Below are 17,853 nucleotides of genomic sequence, written 5' to 3'. Positions count from 1 at the left end.
ATTTGTCCATATAATTATCTGTTCTAAAATATCGTCGGAGAAAAATAGGTTTCATACCGAGGTAGTTACCTAGGTCGCGAGCTCTTCCTTTTACAGTTGAAACCTTCATGACTATGTTATGTTTTCTTACACGCGACGAAGAAATTACCTCACTAGTGCCCCACCTAAAACGGTTTTTTCCGTAAAAATATTTCTTTTCCCCTTCCAGAACTTCAGAATCAGCAGTATTTATGTCTTCATCACTATCACTTTCATTACAGTCTTCTTCAGAAAAGTCAGAAGCCGTGTCGTGTTCGGATTCAATAACTTCATCTTCTGGCGCACTGTCAACATCACTCGCATCCCTATCAATTTCATTATACCACTGTAGAACAGTTTCTTCAAATTTATTATGCTCAAAACGAATTCTTTTCGACGGACCGGCCATATCAGGCACATATTAGGTAAACATCACACGATGTTTCTACCACAAATGAACATGGCGTCTAGGAGACTACGCTGAAGTTTTGGGGGCGCTTCGTTTTAAGAAATACAGTCAATTAAATTTATTGTATAGTCTGTCAGACGCCACATGGAGGGTTAAGGGTTAAGCATGGTTAAAGAAAATTATGAAATACTTTTAGGAGCTCTTCCCCTTTCTCTAAAATGAAGGAAACTTAGTAACTACACTTACTAAGATAGCTGATAGAAGGTATAATAAAACATATGCAGACTGAGCCTCTATTAGGTTGATAGATTGATAATAGGGTCCCAAATATTCAATCAACGCTTTTAATAATTACAGCTTTACAAAGATTGATTGTGCCATAAGCAAATCTACTGCCTTTTAGAAGTCCAACTCGGTTTTTTTTTTATAACCTAGGTTGACAATCTTTTTTTCTGTGGCAGTCAGGTGGTTAAAAGAAGATTGACTGCAGTAACTAACTTAACTAAAGAATCGAAGACCTGGTTTAATCAAGAAGGGATCTTAACTCCTTTTTTCTGGAATTTACTTAGAATTAAAGAAAGCCAGACACAGCACTATGCAGGTGACTTCGTTGTAATAATGCAATGTAAGTTTAATACAGCAGTAAAAGATTGGCTACAATAGGCCTGGAATGCTGTGACAAAATGGACAGAGAAAAAAGAGTCTGTACTACAATGCAAGGTAGATAAATTCATTTGTAAGGAGATGTTAAATACTTGGGGGTAAGTTTAAACTCTATAAGTTATGCTAAAATGAACATTTGGTTAAGACAATCAAGTAGTTAAAAACCATCTTGATAGTTAGATAATTGTATCAATACATATGGACAACAAAAGATAGTACTCTGCATCAGGGTAACACTACTAACCACTACGTATGCAGCTCTGGCAGAGTAGCAAAAGACACTACAAAAACGGCAAGACAAACGGTGCATAAAGTACAAAAACTAGCTTCTTTATATATTAGGGGGCCATAAAGACTATGCCCACAGCATCTATGGAGGCTTTACTGGACTGGACTAGGGCCGGGATTAAACAACAATAAAATTAATTTGATGACATTAAAGATACCGCATAATCTATTAGACTATAAAATCAGAAATCATGAGGAATCTCATGATTCCTATATATAACTTTAGTTCATCCTTCAAATTTGCATAACCAAAGCAGAAAAGAATGGAACGATAGTGACCGTAGGATTAACGGAATATCATCTGGTTAAAGACAGATCAAAGACCGATGAAGGCACTAGAATTTTTAGAGACAAACTAGGATAAGACATATCTCACCAATTAAAAAATTGCATCAGCCAGAAAAATTTTTAAAAATATATTTTTTGATTAAATTTTTTTGTCAGTTCTAGAAGTAAAATCTCATTGGACAACAGTGCTTCAAGCAGTTCTGAAGATAGAGGATGACCGAAAATAATAACAAACGCAGCCTCCATTTTTTCTATCTCTTCATTCTCATAATAGTGCGAAACTATATGGGAAATAGATTACAGGAAAACCTTACTCAAATGAAGAGTTTTCGTCGGTTTAAAGAGGTGACATAAATTCCCAATGACTATACTAGGACTCCAGTGACTTAGTTAACTGCTTCTTCAGCTGCTACTGAAACTTCTACTGTTGTTTTATTCTAGAAATAAATATAATGTCGCTATGCCAATCAATGAAGAAAACGCAATTTTTTCTTTAAATGACTCCAATGAAATGACTACATTTGGAAATATAAGTGATATTTAATATAAAATTCATCAAGTTCTTGCCTCAAAAATGGACCCAGGAAGCAGTGTACTACGTCGCAAAGGCAGACATTGGGCTATAATAACATTGCCTTAAGGAACGGGACTTTGTCTGCAGACAAACTTGAATAAAAAAAGGAAAAACTTAAGAAGAACTACTGAAAACAAATGGAAGCACAAAAAAAGCAAATTTGCCGGACAAAAATCAGTAAGATGTTGTGAAAAAGATTACGGAGGAAAACTTGGAAGAACTTCCTGTTTGCTGATGCTACTTAAGTATATATCAAATTTTTTGGTATTTATTGAATGGATGGTTCTAAAAATTCAAGAAAAGTGAGGATGCTGTAGCACATATTAATTCAACGTAAACAGAAGTTGATCTTTCCTCATAAGTTTCTTTTGTCTCGTTTGCATCATACCTATTTGATAATTAATAAAAAAAAACTTTTCAAGGATTTAAGAAAAGTCAAGTGAAAAATTACCTGAACCACTTAATAAAGTAATAAAATGGCTATTAAACACCATAATATTTTCTCCAATTTAAACTTTGTATTTATTATCTAAATCCCAAATTAGTCAGTATGAACATAACATCTTGTTCTTAAAAATGATTTGCACACATTTTTGGTCATATCTATTTCATTAATGAAGTAATAGTAAGATACTATAATAGTATACTGCTCACTATAGTAAAGTGTTCTGCCACCCTCGCCTCCCTACCTAATAATAAATCGAATGCGTAAAGCGAATACTTTCCGCACGGACGCCCGTTAGCGTGAACAAAAGCCGACTTCATTTATGGATGCGGAAAGTCGCTGGACCGCGAAAAGTGGAAAATGAAATATTGCACGGATATCATTTTCGCCCGAGACATTTTAGTGAAGGAGGGTTGAATGTGTAATAAATGTCGAGTATAAGAAACGACATTTTTCTTTTCCTTTGAATAAATTACATCATGTTGAGACACAAAGTGGATGTTTTCTTAATGAGAAAAAGAATTATATTTTTTTATTTTATTAGAATTTGGATGAACTTCCTTTATTATTACAGGCATAATGTAATTCAATTATTGTATTTCTTGAATTTTTGGTAATGAGTACATTTTTCAAATTATCAAGGGTTTTGACTGAGTCTAAGTCATTAAAAAAATCTGATAACTTGGGTTTACAGGTATTGCTTGAAAGTGAGTGCACTTCTATCTTATAAGAGATATGTCAATTCTCTTAGATAAAGTTCCTTGGCGCAAAGGTTTATTTGGCAAGAACGGCATGAAGTGCAACGACGATTGCTTTAAGGAACTGTTGATGTATGAACGCATGAAGTGAAACAGGAAAATTAAAAAGACTATCTGGAAGAAAAGAGGAAGCAGGTTCAATATAGGAAAACATCTGAAGAGCACCAAGAAGAAACTAAACAAAAGTTCACTGAGTTACAATCTTTAGCTATGTAATGCTCACGTCCCAGAAGTTCAACCAATAAGAAACTCCAAAGAAAAATAGGAGGTTTAAAAGAAAGTGTGTTGAGCGTTTTATTGTCCTTTCTTCAAAAAATAACGGACTTGCCTCTGCAAGTAACGCAACATTAATTATACCCTTCGAATTTTGCAGATAATTTAAATTTGTATCAACTTTGTTTACAACATTTTATCTAAAACTCTGTATGAAAGAAAAGATAACTAAATAATTTAAGGTTGCAAGCAAAGTCACATGGTTCAATAATAAAAAGAACACTTTAAAGAAAATGTATTTTTAATTCCTTCACCTCGGTAGAAGAAGAATACTCATTTGTAATAGTGGATAATAGAAGTTTTAGAGAATCATGGTCAATAATTTCTTGCATATTTTCAGCGACTGAGCCAATATGAATTAAAGTAAAAAATTAGTTGGGATTGACTTGTTAAGTTATATCCATCAAATTCGATGAATTTAAAGGAATACACGTTGTAGAGAATTTAATTTTTTTTATACTTGTTTTATAATTATTTTTGTTCAACTTACGATTTAGCCATAGAAAATTAATTTAATAATTTTTAGTGCCTCTTAAACGACTGACAAAGAAAATATTGGCTGTCTTATTTAAACAAATGTAATCGTAGATACGCTAATTTATTTGGTAGTTAATGGCATATAATAGCTAAAACATGATCTTAAGGATGCTAGTGGTTATTTTATGGATATTAGGGTTGAATATGGTGGGCGAGATAGTTTTCTATCCGATATGGTCGACTTATCCTGATTGGCACATCAAATGACGTACATCAAATATGACAATATGACGTTAATGATATTTTTTTTGACCTGTCGTATTTAACGACTCGACTGTTTTTTTTAATGTTCCTGTTGGGTGAAAAACACGCCAAGCCTCATGATTTTTTTGTTCCTAACTAAGTTTTTATAGTTTTTTTGATTTTTTTGTTCTTAACTAAGCTTTTTCTCTCACTCAGTATCATTTTCAAGCTTGCAAAAATCGAATTATTGTACAACTAATTACACAGAACAGAGGACAGGTAAATTTTTCAATTATGTGTGTGTACATACCTGTGTGTGTGTTTCTAGGTGTTTTTTAATGAGGTTAAGGTGCATTTTCTATTATCATTTTCCAAGGTATAAAAACAGATTTAATCCTATTTTTGACGTATCTGTGTCACAGTTTACAATTTGTACAATTCAATTCTTAGACCTCCATCGATCAAAATGTTGAAAATTTAAATTTCCTTGTCTTCATCCAGTTTAGGATATTCATACAAATATCCTTTATGCGCTGATTTGTATATTAGTAATTGTCCAAACACTCACGAAAATCATTGATTATTGGAATTTCCGTCGAATCCATCCTTACAAAAGACTTGGAGAGAGGTCTGTCATGTAAGTTTTAGAAAAAATATGACCAAGTATCGAATTTGCTCCAATAATAAAGGATAATTATTCAAAGACCACTAATGTAAAAAAAGTCTTATTTGCAACACAGTCCCAAAGTGCGTGTCAAAGGTATTCATCATCATGTTGCTCAAATTGAGAGAGATCACCTTTACTCACTTAATAATATGTCCTCTTTCTTTTAAATGTAGTCCCAGACTGTACAAGTATTTAAGACATTTTTCCAATTACATTCACTTCGCACTTTTAATCTTTACTTTCCAATACTTCCTTTAAATATTATGGATATATTAAGCCTATTCTTGAACATCTTAGGTTACAAGCGGAGTCTATGAGTGACCTAAACCGCTGCTGTACTCTCATTTTTAATGAAAATTTTTTAATATCTAGGCTTTTTTATGAAAAATCGAAGCAAAGAACCCTGATTTTGAAGATTTAGGTAAACTTGGCAGGACCCCTAATCAGGCAAATCATGCTTTGGTTTTTATGGTAACGGGCCTAAGAAAATCTTGCAGGAGTCCTGCTTATTATTTTCTTACAAGGAATACTATTAAAACTAAAGCTTAAAAATACTTACATTATATTGTATAAAAGATTTACAATCCATTAGTATGAAAGTCTTTACAACCATGTGTGATTTTTATTTTGGTTTTAATTTAGAGCATATTGTGACTATTTTTTATGAATTTTAAAGCCCTTTATTAAATAATATTTTAGTTGATGTGTTAATTATTGAAGAAAGTAATAAGGGATGTCTGAGATATGCAACATTAACATTTATTTTTCTTTCAAATTCAAAATTTACAATTTTATTAAAATGGGGGGTTTTTGAAACTGATAGACACATTGTTAGTTGAATAATTAAATAAAATTCAATTTAAATGTATCTTATCACTCTTCAGTTAACGCATTAACTTCTGTAATTCTGCAAATTACTTTAAATTTAAATATCGCGCAATATATCAGGTTTAAATTTCAACAACGTCAATAGAGCTTTAGGCAACACGCATTTCTCTAAATTTGTGTTCTGTGTGTTATTTATTGTTCGAGGTGAAACCAAAGCACATCGAAAAATACTGGATAAGGAGAAATTGATAGCTTTCGTTAAAATATTAAAAAAATTGCACGATTCAAGCGAGATTAAGTATCATAATATAATCACCAGAGAAAATACAATTTATGGTAAGAAATGTCAATTATAAGGTGCTTCCTACATGCTCTTCAGGTGAGTTACTTCTGTCAATGTCACCCTTCTTATTTTGCGACATGTAACTAACTACCTCCCTTCGTAAAATTTACGAATGAAAATATTCTTTTTGAAATTGACAATACTATATTTAGTGTGTATTATCGGCATCCATTTAAAATTTATTTACGGAGCAAACCATCGAAATACAGTACAAAATTTTTTATGACTTGCGATGTGTTGACTAAATATATACTGAATGCTACACCTTATTTAGAAAAGCAAACCAAGACTAAATATCTGGTCTTTGTCTTTCTTAAGGAAATGAGACCATCGTCGAGGGTGTAGTTTTTTTATTAGCACAGATTTGATATTTAAATCTTTACATAAGCAGTATAGCCCAGTGTTGAAATTATAACAAAAGCCGGTTTTTCCGCACCTATGGACGCTATTTTTATAATTAAAACGGTTTTTTATTAGTTCCGTCCGCTAATTTGAATGAGAGTATCATGAATACGAATGAGCCATGTCTAGATGATCGAAATAAAAGTTTCAGGAGCCGCTCAACTGCTTCAAGGAGACACAACGCGCTTTGGTCACATTAGGAGATAACGTAACACTTGACAATCTTAGCGGGAGTGTGAACTCCTCGGTTCTTACTAGCACATAACACTCATAAGTTGTAGGGGTAAATTATGAATGGACAATAAAATAATTATAAATACATCTTGTGTGATTGTCCACCACTGGAAATAACTAGCCAGGCCATCTTTGGGCCGGTCTCACCTTAAGTAGAAGAGTGCTTCTTCAAATCATCCGATTGAAATCTTTAGGAGGTCGGACATGATGGGGGAAAGCCATATAGGTGTGAGCTAAAATAGACCAGTGCGTCGCAGTGGAGGCATGCTAAATCCGTCCACTTACCTTAACCTTAACCTTAAAACCTTTCGGATGCAAGAGATGTCAAGAGCAGTCAAAGGAATGAAGAGTGAAAAACACTCGACAATGGATATCTTTAAGGTACCCACAATGTTTAATAAGACCGTTAAACGCATATTTGTTGGCACACTTAATAACTTACCCCATTTGTAACAACATTATTCTTCACAATTGGTACCACAGCCCCAGCAATAGTACCGATACCATTGGATAACCCCATTAAAATGCTGGCATACCTTGGCGCGATATCGAGATGGTTTACGTTGAATCCAGATATGGCAAAGCCACTAAATGCCACACCTTAAATTTAAAAAAAGTATAAGTAAAACCGAACTCTCATTAAAACATAAACTTACCTATCGTAAGTGCAGTCATTCCTTGTAATGTGGTATGACTGTAAGCCATTGCCAAGAAGAAAGTTGCCTCCAGCCCAAACCCACCGCAATTGAAAAGCTTTCTTACTTGCGTTGTATTTAGAATGCCCTTTTTCCTTAGTCGGTCAGCCATTATTCCACCGGCAGGCACCACTAGGGTCATTAAGAAGTGTGGAAGAGCACCTAAAGAGGCATTCTAGAAACAAATTAATTAATAGGTTTTTAACTAAAAATAAATATATTACCTCTGCTGTACTTGTTCCAAATGCCTCTTTAAAATATGATGCCTGGAAAAGCACTAAGAGGTAAAAGTTCCAGGATCTGCAAAAGTTGGCAACGAAAATAGCGTAACAGGGCATTGAAGTAAAAAAGGTTTTCCAAGGAGTGCTTCTTAGGGTGGGTCTGGCGTAGTTTTGTTGGGTCCCACCTTAAACCAGTCATTTTAAATATAATTTTGTCTTATAAATATGATCAATACATTACCTAAAGACTTTTCAATTAATATCAGCTCTTTAGGTTCTATACACGTGTGCAAGGAAGGTTTTTCAAAAACAAGCCACAACCAACATAGGTACCATATTATACCTACTATGGAGTAGAAGTAAAAGGGAGCGTATAGACTGATGTTTTTCATTAGGATACCGCATACCATCATGGAAAACATAACACCTAAAATATTCCAATAGTACCCAATTTTATAATGTATTATAAAAATTACTTACCAGCATAACAACCACTAAATGCTATGGTGGCCAACCTGGATCTTTCTAAAGGTGGAGCCCAGTGCCTCATTATACCATGACAAGCTGGATATGTGACACCCTGTACACAAATATGATAACTGTATTATTTTTGAGGCACCTTAATCAACTTCTATATATAATACCTCCACTAACCCCTGCATAACCTTAACAATGATCAATCCACTAGGTTTATCATATAGTGCGGGCACAAATAGATTTAATATACAGGATGATCCTATCGCTGCACCAAATAATTTGTTAGCTGGATATGCGGCTGCAATTAAGCCACCGGGTATCTGTGTAATAAAGTAGCCCCAAAAAATAGCAGATTCTATAGCGCTTATGGTGGACCTGGACATCTGTTTGTGATTTTTCTATTAAAAAAGAAAATAGTCTCAGTTTCCAGTTTGAGACATCAAAAATGTAAAACAGGATCTAGAAGGTCATTGTATTCATATATTTTTTTGCTTACATTGCCTTCAATTTCGGAGTTAACCATGCCCATGGTTTCCCTCATACCAAACATAATGATAAACCCTACGCAGCAAAGAAGCGATACGGTGGCTCTCCGAGATAGATGAGGAATTTCTGCTCGAATATACCTGAAAATATATAAGGGGATACTCGCTTAGCAAAAATTCAATTGTTGGACAATTACTTACTGGTCAATTGCTCTAGGCGGTGGTTTTTGGTATTCCGGAAGGCTGTCCAGGCTGACATCGTCTTGCTCTAAAGCCCCTTTTTTTAATCCTGGATCTTCAAAGTCATCGTATTGTTTCCTGAAAAGACGAAAGAGATGATTTTTTGTATTTACAGATTTTTTATATTTTACTGAATGAAGAGACTAGATTTGAATAGGTAAACTTATTTCAGGTTTCACCTGTAACTTTAGTATATACCAATATTTTTAAGTCACAAAAATCATGTTGCTTGGATATTTTATATGTTCATGCAATATATACTTATGGTATATGCGTTTTATATGAGATCAATACTATAATCGTGAGTTTATTTTGCATTTATGATTAAAATCAGTTAAAAACTTAAAAAAAATAATGTCGGATAGCTAGACAAGTAACATATTACTAGTATTAGGTGTTGTTGGAGAAGCCGGGCAGATGAAAGTAGATAACATTGAAAACGGGACACTGGATGATCTAGAAAGTCAAGATCGATAGCAGATATTTGTTTAAGGAAATAGACTATTGAATTACTAAAAGAGTTCCGTATATCGCCAAACTCGGCTGAGGTCTTTTGATCAATCTTCAAATTGCAATAATGCATAAGCAAACTGCAACGAAGAATGAAATAAGATCGTATTTTCAGACAAGTTTTGAATTTGCTTGTAGGCTTACGATATCATAAGAAGACATTTTAGAATCTGTTAAATGCAAAACAGCCCTTACCAGGGATAATAGTCTGGAGTGGAATCGGTCTAGCTATGTATTTAAAAGTCTAAGGGAATGCCTAAAGTTACACCAATGAAGTTCATGCCATTAGATTTACTTAGGGCCTGGCTTATATTACATTCCAACAATGTTTCAGCCATTTCGAGTATTGATTTCAAAGCTGAATGTCTGGCCTCATGCTGCAGCACATTGCAGTTTCTTTAAGAAGTATCAAATACTCATCCATAACTCGCTGGTTTGGCCGATTGAATTCATCTGGTATAACATGTATAGAAATGCTTTCAAACCCTTCAGTAAAATTTTTGAAAACAGCTACGATGCTCTAGATTGCCTGGAATGACATACCTTAAGATTCCTCAAATCGCATTATAATAATTATGTCCAGAACAGCAAAATATGTTCATTTACATGAACTTGTAATATTATACTGTCCTGGTACGATCACGCAGGTGTCATGATCAAGAAATCCTTCTAGGATCTGTCCACAAGATCCTTGGATCTGCTCATCTATCGTACCTCTTGGCATAAATCAAAAATTCGAGCTCAACCAAATAGTGTCCAATACCTCGCATGTATCACGTGGTCTATCCGAATGACCCCAAGCCTTTAAGACACGTCCCTGGATCGTATCGTGCAGTTTGAGGGTATAAGACTAATGAGACTTTTGATGGTGATCTACTAGTCGGCGAGATCTACTGGCCGTGCTCAAATTTATTCACGGGAAACGCTGGTATGACCTTTCCATTAGATTGAGAGGGGTTAAATGATACCTCCGATAGCACATTATAAAAATTTTGAAAACCCATATTGCAGCAGGCAGAAAAAAGTAGCAGGATCTAATATGCCGGCATCAGTAAACAGGTCTATCGTCTGATAGACAGATAGAAAATGAACAGCTGGTGCAGGTTTCTGTGGTGGAGCCAATAACAGCAGGGCCTACTTGTTGGCCGTTCGTTGGGGGGGTACGCCACTGTATCTTAGGCTAAAATCTTCGTTGTGTGAAAGTGTGAACAGAAAATCTAAAATTTTGAATACTGTAAAATAGTGTATTAATCTATCTGTAAAAGAATTACAGCCGAAAATGAATAAGAACTGATGATGGAGGATTGCAATGTTCAGCTTTTTTTGGTGCCTGGAACCTCAAGTAATACGACGAAGCAGGCTGCTTTGCTAGACGGAATACGCGAAACTGCTGGTAAGCCCCAAGCCTATTATCGACATTACTGCTCAGATTACATACATCATTTACTGCTTACATATGCAGTTGTCGCATAAATCACCTTTCTTACAATTAAAGACAAATTTAAACTCAAATTCCTGGATAATGAAAATAATGTTACATTTCAGCAACATAACCTATGAGCCCATGTTGCAGCCCATTACATTTCCTTTAGTACTCATCTATGCTCCGCATCTTCGCTCGATCTTTCAGAGATTGAATACATCTGCGATGTGATACTTAAAGATACTTGATTTCTTGAATAAAATTCCAACAACTGTGTGATGCTCCACAGGTTTCCTGGAATCACTGAAAGTCTTTAGAATTTTTTAGATGACTTTATAAAAAGCATATCTAAATGAAGCACTGAATACTCTCATTTAAATCAAACTGCAACACATTATAGAAACGGAGCTAGCCGAACTAATCATTTTCACCATCTTTTGAGAAATATAGTTATAATTTTAATTAATAATTAATACAATGAGCTTTTGTTTCGTATCAGTAACTTTTTTTTTAAATTATCGATGATTGTTTCAATTATGGATGACTCACTTTCATATTTAAAATAAGCTAAGTATGGTATAGTGTTCTTAATTATGCTTTATTTAGTCTTTCGGAAGAAAAAGTATCATAAATGCCGCAACATTTTTTGCCGCACAACTCTTTACATAGGCGACGAACAATTAAGAAAAGACCATTGCTCTATCAAGTATTGTAACTACGTAACTTAACATATAATAAATAACATAACAAGTTCTGAATATATGCAGATTATATTTAAAATATATTAGGAAATATACGAATTGGTAAAGTAGAGTGATCACATGGAGAGATATGAAAAGTACTAAGCCAGCAATAATATGCTTACTAATAAGGCTTAAGATAAGTAAGGAATAGCAAAGCGAAAAACACGTTTGCTTTATTATGGAAGACTGGACTAGTGCTAGTAGACATTCGAATTACTTTTTGATTTAGGATAACTCCCAAAAATTTAATATAAATTTTTTTCATTGTTGCTGATTTAATTATGATGAAAAACAGGAGTGGGTGAAATAGCCTGTTCAGATGAAAATATTCGTATGCCCTTGACTGCAGATGCTTTAACATAAAATTGTATATCGGTAAAAGAGTGTGCCTATTGAGTAGCACACTCTTGTCTATAGGCAATTAAGATAGGGTATTAATATAAAGTAAAGCTAATAAGGAATCCCAAATAAACCTAGTGATACCGTATCTCAGTTTCTTTCTAACACCAGATTTTGATGAAAATAAGGAGTTCATTTTTTTTCAAGCTTTTAAATTCTTTTTCACACCATTGTAGTATGCATACCATTTAACATTTGTAGTAGTAATCGAAACTTGATTTATTCTCACAACTATATATACCAATAAAATATTACCGATCATTAAAAATACAATAGAGCTTTGCTAAATAATACTGTTTAAATATACCGCGAAAGGAATCAAAGATATAAAAAACAAAAAAACTAAAAAACGATCGACAAACAAGTTGCAAAAATAGCCTTCTAGGTATTGCGCGGTATAATAATATTTTGCTTCATTTTTAGTTTATCTCGATTTGGTAACCATCAGGTTATTATACTAAATGTGGTAAAACTTATTACGACCCGGGATTTTATTTAACAACGAGTTTAACGTAAATTTATATCACTTATGCACCTTATTCATGTTAGGAACACGAATAAAGTGCTACTCTGTCTGTACTCTATTTGCATAAATAGCTAAAGCCACTTAATCAATAATCTATAAATATATCAGAGTCTTTAATTATTGATTTGGTATATTCTAATTCCCCATTTCACGTATTTTTTCCCTCTTTAACTTTAATATCCCCATTGAGCTTTAATTTCGCAGTTTGATTGTCAAACGCGACGGCATCGATCAAGACGACGATCGCGATATGATTTCTCAGCAGAATCCGGCGCTTTTCGAGTGGCACTTCCACCCGCGATTCTCCATGAATACGGAGAAAGGAGGCGAAAGCGACGCCATGGCAAGTGACGTTAAGTGGCAAAGGAATTTGTTCTACTCTAACTTCACTGCCTTCTTTCTTAATGGAGTCTTATTATGATTAACTTCTATTCAGAGCCAAGGCATATTTTGTAGTATAAACGCGGTTCTAGGCAAGGATACTATAATTTTGTTATCTAAAAATGTTTGGTTTTATTTCTGATAGCACATATCAATGTTTAAACATTCCGAACTTTGAGGGAATGTTCCCGGATCGCGTCCTTAGCAAACCATTATTTGATATACTTATAAGGTTTAAAAGTACCAGTCATCCTCTACCTCAAGTTTTTTATTCATTAAGAAGTAAATGTTTTCTAGAATTGAGGGCTTACTGTAATAACCTAATAAGAAACATCTAGACAATCATTTGTTTTATTCTTTAGTTTAGTTAGACATGATACGATAACCCACATGAAATTTCATTCAAATAATAAGTAACAGTAATAGAGTTAGATACTTGTATTTTTTTCCAACACAATACATCAAGGAATTTAAAAATTATTTTGCAGATCTGAAATGAACTCTAAAAACTATATTGATATCAAATCTTAAGACAAGCCGATTACGACAACTTCTCGAATTTACGCAAAACAGTAGAACTTAATATATGCAATGACTATAAGGAGTATGTTTATAAAACCGAAAGAAACATTGTCAAGGACGTTAATAATTTTTGGTAATTTTTCCAAAACAAAATAAATACTAAGAGCTTACCATTAAAAATAAAATTGAATGATCAGGAAGCTTCGAATAGTGTTGACATTAGTGAACTTTTCTCAAAATATTTTAGTGGAGTATTTGAACCTTCTAATACACCAGCTTTAATTAAGCCTAAGTAATCGCAGGAATGTTTTGTAATCACCAATATTGATAAGAACGTCGTTAAATTCACACTTATATCTATGGATCCTAAAAAGGGACCTAGTCCAAATAGATTTCCTTAATTTTTTTTGTAGTGTTGTCCTAACTTGTGCAAATCTTTGCATACCTTGTACAACCAATGTTTGTCCAGCGGCATTTTTCCCAATACTTGAAAAATAGCTCAAATTGTACTTGTATTCAAGTCTCGGGAAATAAATTCAGTTAAAAATTACAGCTCAATTTTCTTACTTAGTCACTTTGATAAGCTATTCGAATCGAATTGGTTAGGGGAGGAATTTTTTAGGAAGTTATCGACCATCGAAGTTATCGACACCACTTTGTGGCTATTGTCAGGTAGATGGAACCTATACCTAGAATCAAACAAAGTTAATATTACTAGGCGATTCGCTATACACTTCAATCTCGTACTCTAACTATCCTATCCGACACCTGGAAAACTTCGAGCTTGAAAAGTGAGAATTTTCGTATTAGTCCATAATGCCACATCTTGTCAGACGCGTTGGAAATGTTAAAGATGATTACTGTATGTTACCACCAGGGTTATAGTGGAGTCTGGAGTTCTCTTGGATCAAGAATATCGTTAGCAGGATTTCCAATAGAGGAGCGTTGACGCAAATAGGTCGCTTCAAGGATTTTTCATCCCCATTGATGTTTGCCAAAAGCCATTAGCCTTGATAAAGCCAATGAGGCTGAGTGAGTCTTAGTCCTATGCTGAAAAGACCTTTTAGAGACGTTGCATATTTTGCTGTGATAATTTAAGTGCATGACCCATCAGCAGTTTCATAGATCCCACTCTAGCAAAGGATATTTTTGATACTAGAATCATCTGAATACCCAGACCATTCTCTTACCAGTTCATTTAGGATAAAATAGTCTGTTCCTACCTTAACATTCATTTTCGAGCCAGAGGGCCTCAATAATTACTTATTTTGCTGCTTACTTACTTTTGTCCATTCGTCCCTCTTATTGTTTCATCAAATTATTTACTATGGCAAGTCATATGATCACTTCAGAAAAAAATTCCCATTTTTGTGTGCGTCCTATGACCAGATTTTTTGGATGGCTTTCGCCCACAGTTTCCGAGAATATGCAGTCTATATATATGTATAAAATCCTTGTACCCCGGTATCACGAGGTATGAGGCAAAAGGTTTAACATAATCTTAAGAGCATGTGAGTTGCGGTATTTAATTCAGTTGTTGTTAAATAGACCATGCACTTACAAACTATTTTTAAAAAAATGTCCAGCAGAATAAGTATACATTATTCATTTATTATGGACACACACTATACACACGCTATACTCAAACTACACTCACAACATTTACCTAGCCCCTATACAAGTATCTAAAGAGTTGGACTCTGTGTTGCCATACCCGTAAAAATTTTCTTACGGTCTTTAGAAATATTTTTTTCTTAAATCTTTAGAATCGCTTTTTGGAAGTTATTATAGATGTTTGCAGTACTAGTTGCAAGAGGTTTCGAGTAATGCTGGTATGATAATATAACTGGGACTACTTCGATCCTATTTGCTTATCTTCGTATCTACTTACTTTTTCATGATACTTAATATGTTGTTATTGTTTGGTATATCGACGTTTATTGGAAGGACCGAGTTGGAACCTTTATTTACCATTGCTATATCAGGTCTGTTATTCGTCACCTGCCTGGCGGTTATAATAGGCCTATCATAGTAGAGTCTTAAATTATCATTTTCAAGTATCTTCTAAGGTTGATACTGGCAGTCTGGAGTGAAAGTGCTATTAGTACATCCTTCTTGGCCAAATGTTGATGTCTTATATTGCATATTTAATTATGGCAATAAAGAAAATTGATATTTGCCAATAAACTGCACCCAGATGTTAAGCGGTAGATTGTTTCCGACTTTGTGTGTTGCTCGCTAACGATGAATTCCTTCAGTTCAATCAATATTTACAGTTGTAAGTATTGATTACTTGATCCTGAATAACCACCTTAAATCTCTCTGTCTTAAGAAAGGGTTTGGCTTAAAATAGCCACATGGGATTGTTGGATGCTTTTTTGTCGATATGAGGTTGATTAAGATTATCATAGTGTTGACCATTAACTCTTTCTAAGTCCATTTTTTCTACGGCTTTCTGCCTGTCTGCATTTGTATATATAGATTGATGCTTAAATATAAAAGTTGAATATTAATTTTTCTTTTTATATGAATTTCACCAGTAATACCAACAATTAATATAGGACAATAGTTAGTCGCTCTACTTTATACATTCTCTTATATACGTCAGGGATATTATTTGGAATTGGTTGACCTATAATTATCTTTCGATTCCAATAAATACAGCAACCATCAATTTCTTAGACTGGTATTGGTTCGTAAAAGTAGTGTGGGTATTTTAATTCAGATACAAAGTATTTTTTGGATAATGCTTGCAAATGCAAAATCTTTAAAACGTTATAATATTAAAGCCTTTCCAGATATTGTTTTTGTGCAGTAAGTACAGAACATCCAGCTATTATGTATGCAAGACTATCGTTTGTCATATTATGTCGCTTACATATTCGGCACTTGGTTTGGGTCAAGTTTTCTTTTAATATCCGTTTTCAATAAATTTTCATCAAGATTACCTAATCTGATTACTGATATTAATAATAGTATTATTATGATTATTATTATTATTATTATTATTATTATTATTAAACTTTTGCAAAAAAAAACGGTAATAAAATAAAGTAATGGCGACATCGAAAAAATCCCCCTAGCGAGCAAATAATATCTGATGGATACAAAACAAAATATCGCCATGAAATGCGAAACAGGGGATTTGAAGGTAAGAAGCTGTGTCGGTCCACAGTCACGTTTCGAGTATCAAAACCGAATTGCTTCAATTTTCTTTAGGATGTGAAACAATAGAAACTGAAATTATAAATGGAAGCAAAAATGGTTAGAAAAATATTTATTTCCTTACAAGTAAAAGAATTTACTTAAAAGATACAATAATCCTAAGTTAACCTTTAGTAGAACCAACTCGGCTTTAAGACAAATAGAAAAGATTATTTTAAATAATTTTTTTTTATTCGGTTTAAAAGGGCGGATAAAAAGAACTGTTATAAGCAAAAATAAGCTATTTTAATTTTCTACTTTTTTATTTTTTAGTTGCACTTGATTTTTATTTTAATTATACCTATTTATACCTATAGGCATTGTTCCAATTTCCAAAATAGGTTTGTTCCTCGTTGGCCAAGAAAGGCGTTGATCCCAATAAACGCTAAAAACCTCAAATTAATTATTGTTTACCACAATTTGGAAAATACAGAATGTTTAATAAAATTATGCAACTCATATATCATAAAATTATGCATCCACTTTTGTAAAATAATTTGAAATAGACGCCATATAGTAACTCTTCTTAACGACTAAAGAAAGCTTTATAAACATTAAAATAAAATAAAAATCGATCCTTAGTGCCTGCACTATAGGGGATTCACGAAATTTGCAGAATATGCTAAGCAGATATATACTTTAGATAAAGTTATTACAAGAAACATCAAAGTTAATTAATTTATAAAAAGAAATTACACTCATCAGCTTTATTTATAGTTAAAGATATAGAGCGCATTTCTTATTCATTTTTTAAAGATATAGAGCAGCTTCTTCTGATGATGCTAACATCATTAACGAAACACGGTCAAGAGTAAAATAATAAAGAGTATTGGTTATTGGTAAAACTGTCTCGTGATTTGAGTGTCACACCAAAGGTTCCAACCTACTGCTAGATACGCATATGTCTTAAGTTTGGTGTGAGTAGTATTATAGATACTATTGTAGTTTAGGTACAGCGATATTAATATAGAAAGTCCTCCTTATTATTTTCTGAACGAGTATGGTATCTGGTCTGTCAACCATTATTGTTCTATCAGTAAGTATTGTTCCATCCCAGTAAAGTTATACTATATAATTCTTTAGCTTTATCTTCCACGCAGTTATGGTGGCGTAGATA

At 33.5% G+C, this 17,853-nt stretch overlaps 1 protein-coding gene across 1 annotated transcript in view; it reads right to left on the bottom strand.

The window, feature by feature from the left end:
• LOC126738610 (vesicular glutamate transporter 1) overlaps positions 1-17,853 on the bottom strand; it is a 125,136-nt gene that overhangs the window by 11,139 nt on the left and 96,144 nt on the right. The window contains exons 3-10 of the mRNA XM_050444021.1: positions 8,990-9,106; positions 8,800-8,929; positions 8,471-8,701; positions 8,307-8,406; positions 8,068-8,253; positions 7,830-8,011; positions 7,567-7,780; positions 7,353-7,510 (exon numbers count right to left, since the gene is read on the bottom strand). Coding sequence (XP_050299978.1) covers positions 7,353-7,510; positions 7,567-7,780; positions 7,830-8,011; positions 8,068-8,253; positions 8,307-8,406; positions 8,471-8,701; positions 8,800-8,929; positions 8,990-9,106 — 1,318 coding nt within the window. The remainder of the gene's footprint in view (positions 1-7,352; positions 7,511-7,566; positions 7,781-7,829; positions 8,012-8,067; positions 8,254-8,306; positions 8,407-8,470; positions 8,702-8,799; positions 8,930-8,989; positions 9,107-17,853) is intronic.

This window comes from Anthonomus grandis, chromosome 7 (assembly GCF_022605725.1).
Source record: "Anthonomus grandis grandis chromosome 7, icAntGran1.3, whole genome shotgun sequence".
Lineage (NCBI taxonomy): Eukaryota > Metazoa > Arthropoda > Insecta > Coleoptera > Curculionidae > Anthonomus > Anthonomus grandis.
This window is presented reverse-complemented; position numbering and strand designations above follow the sequence as displayed.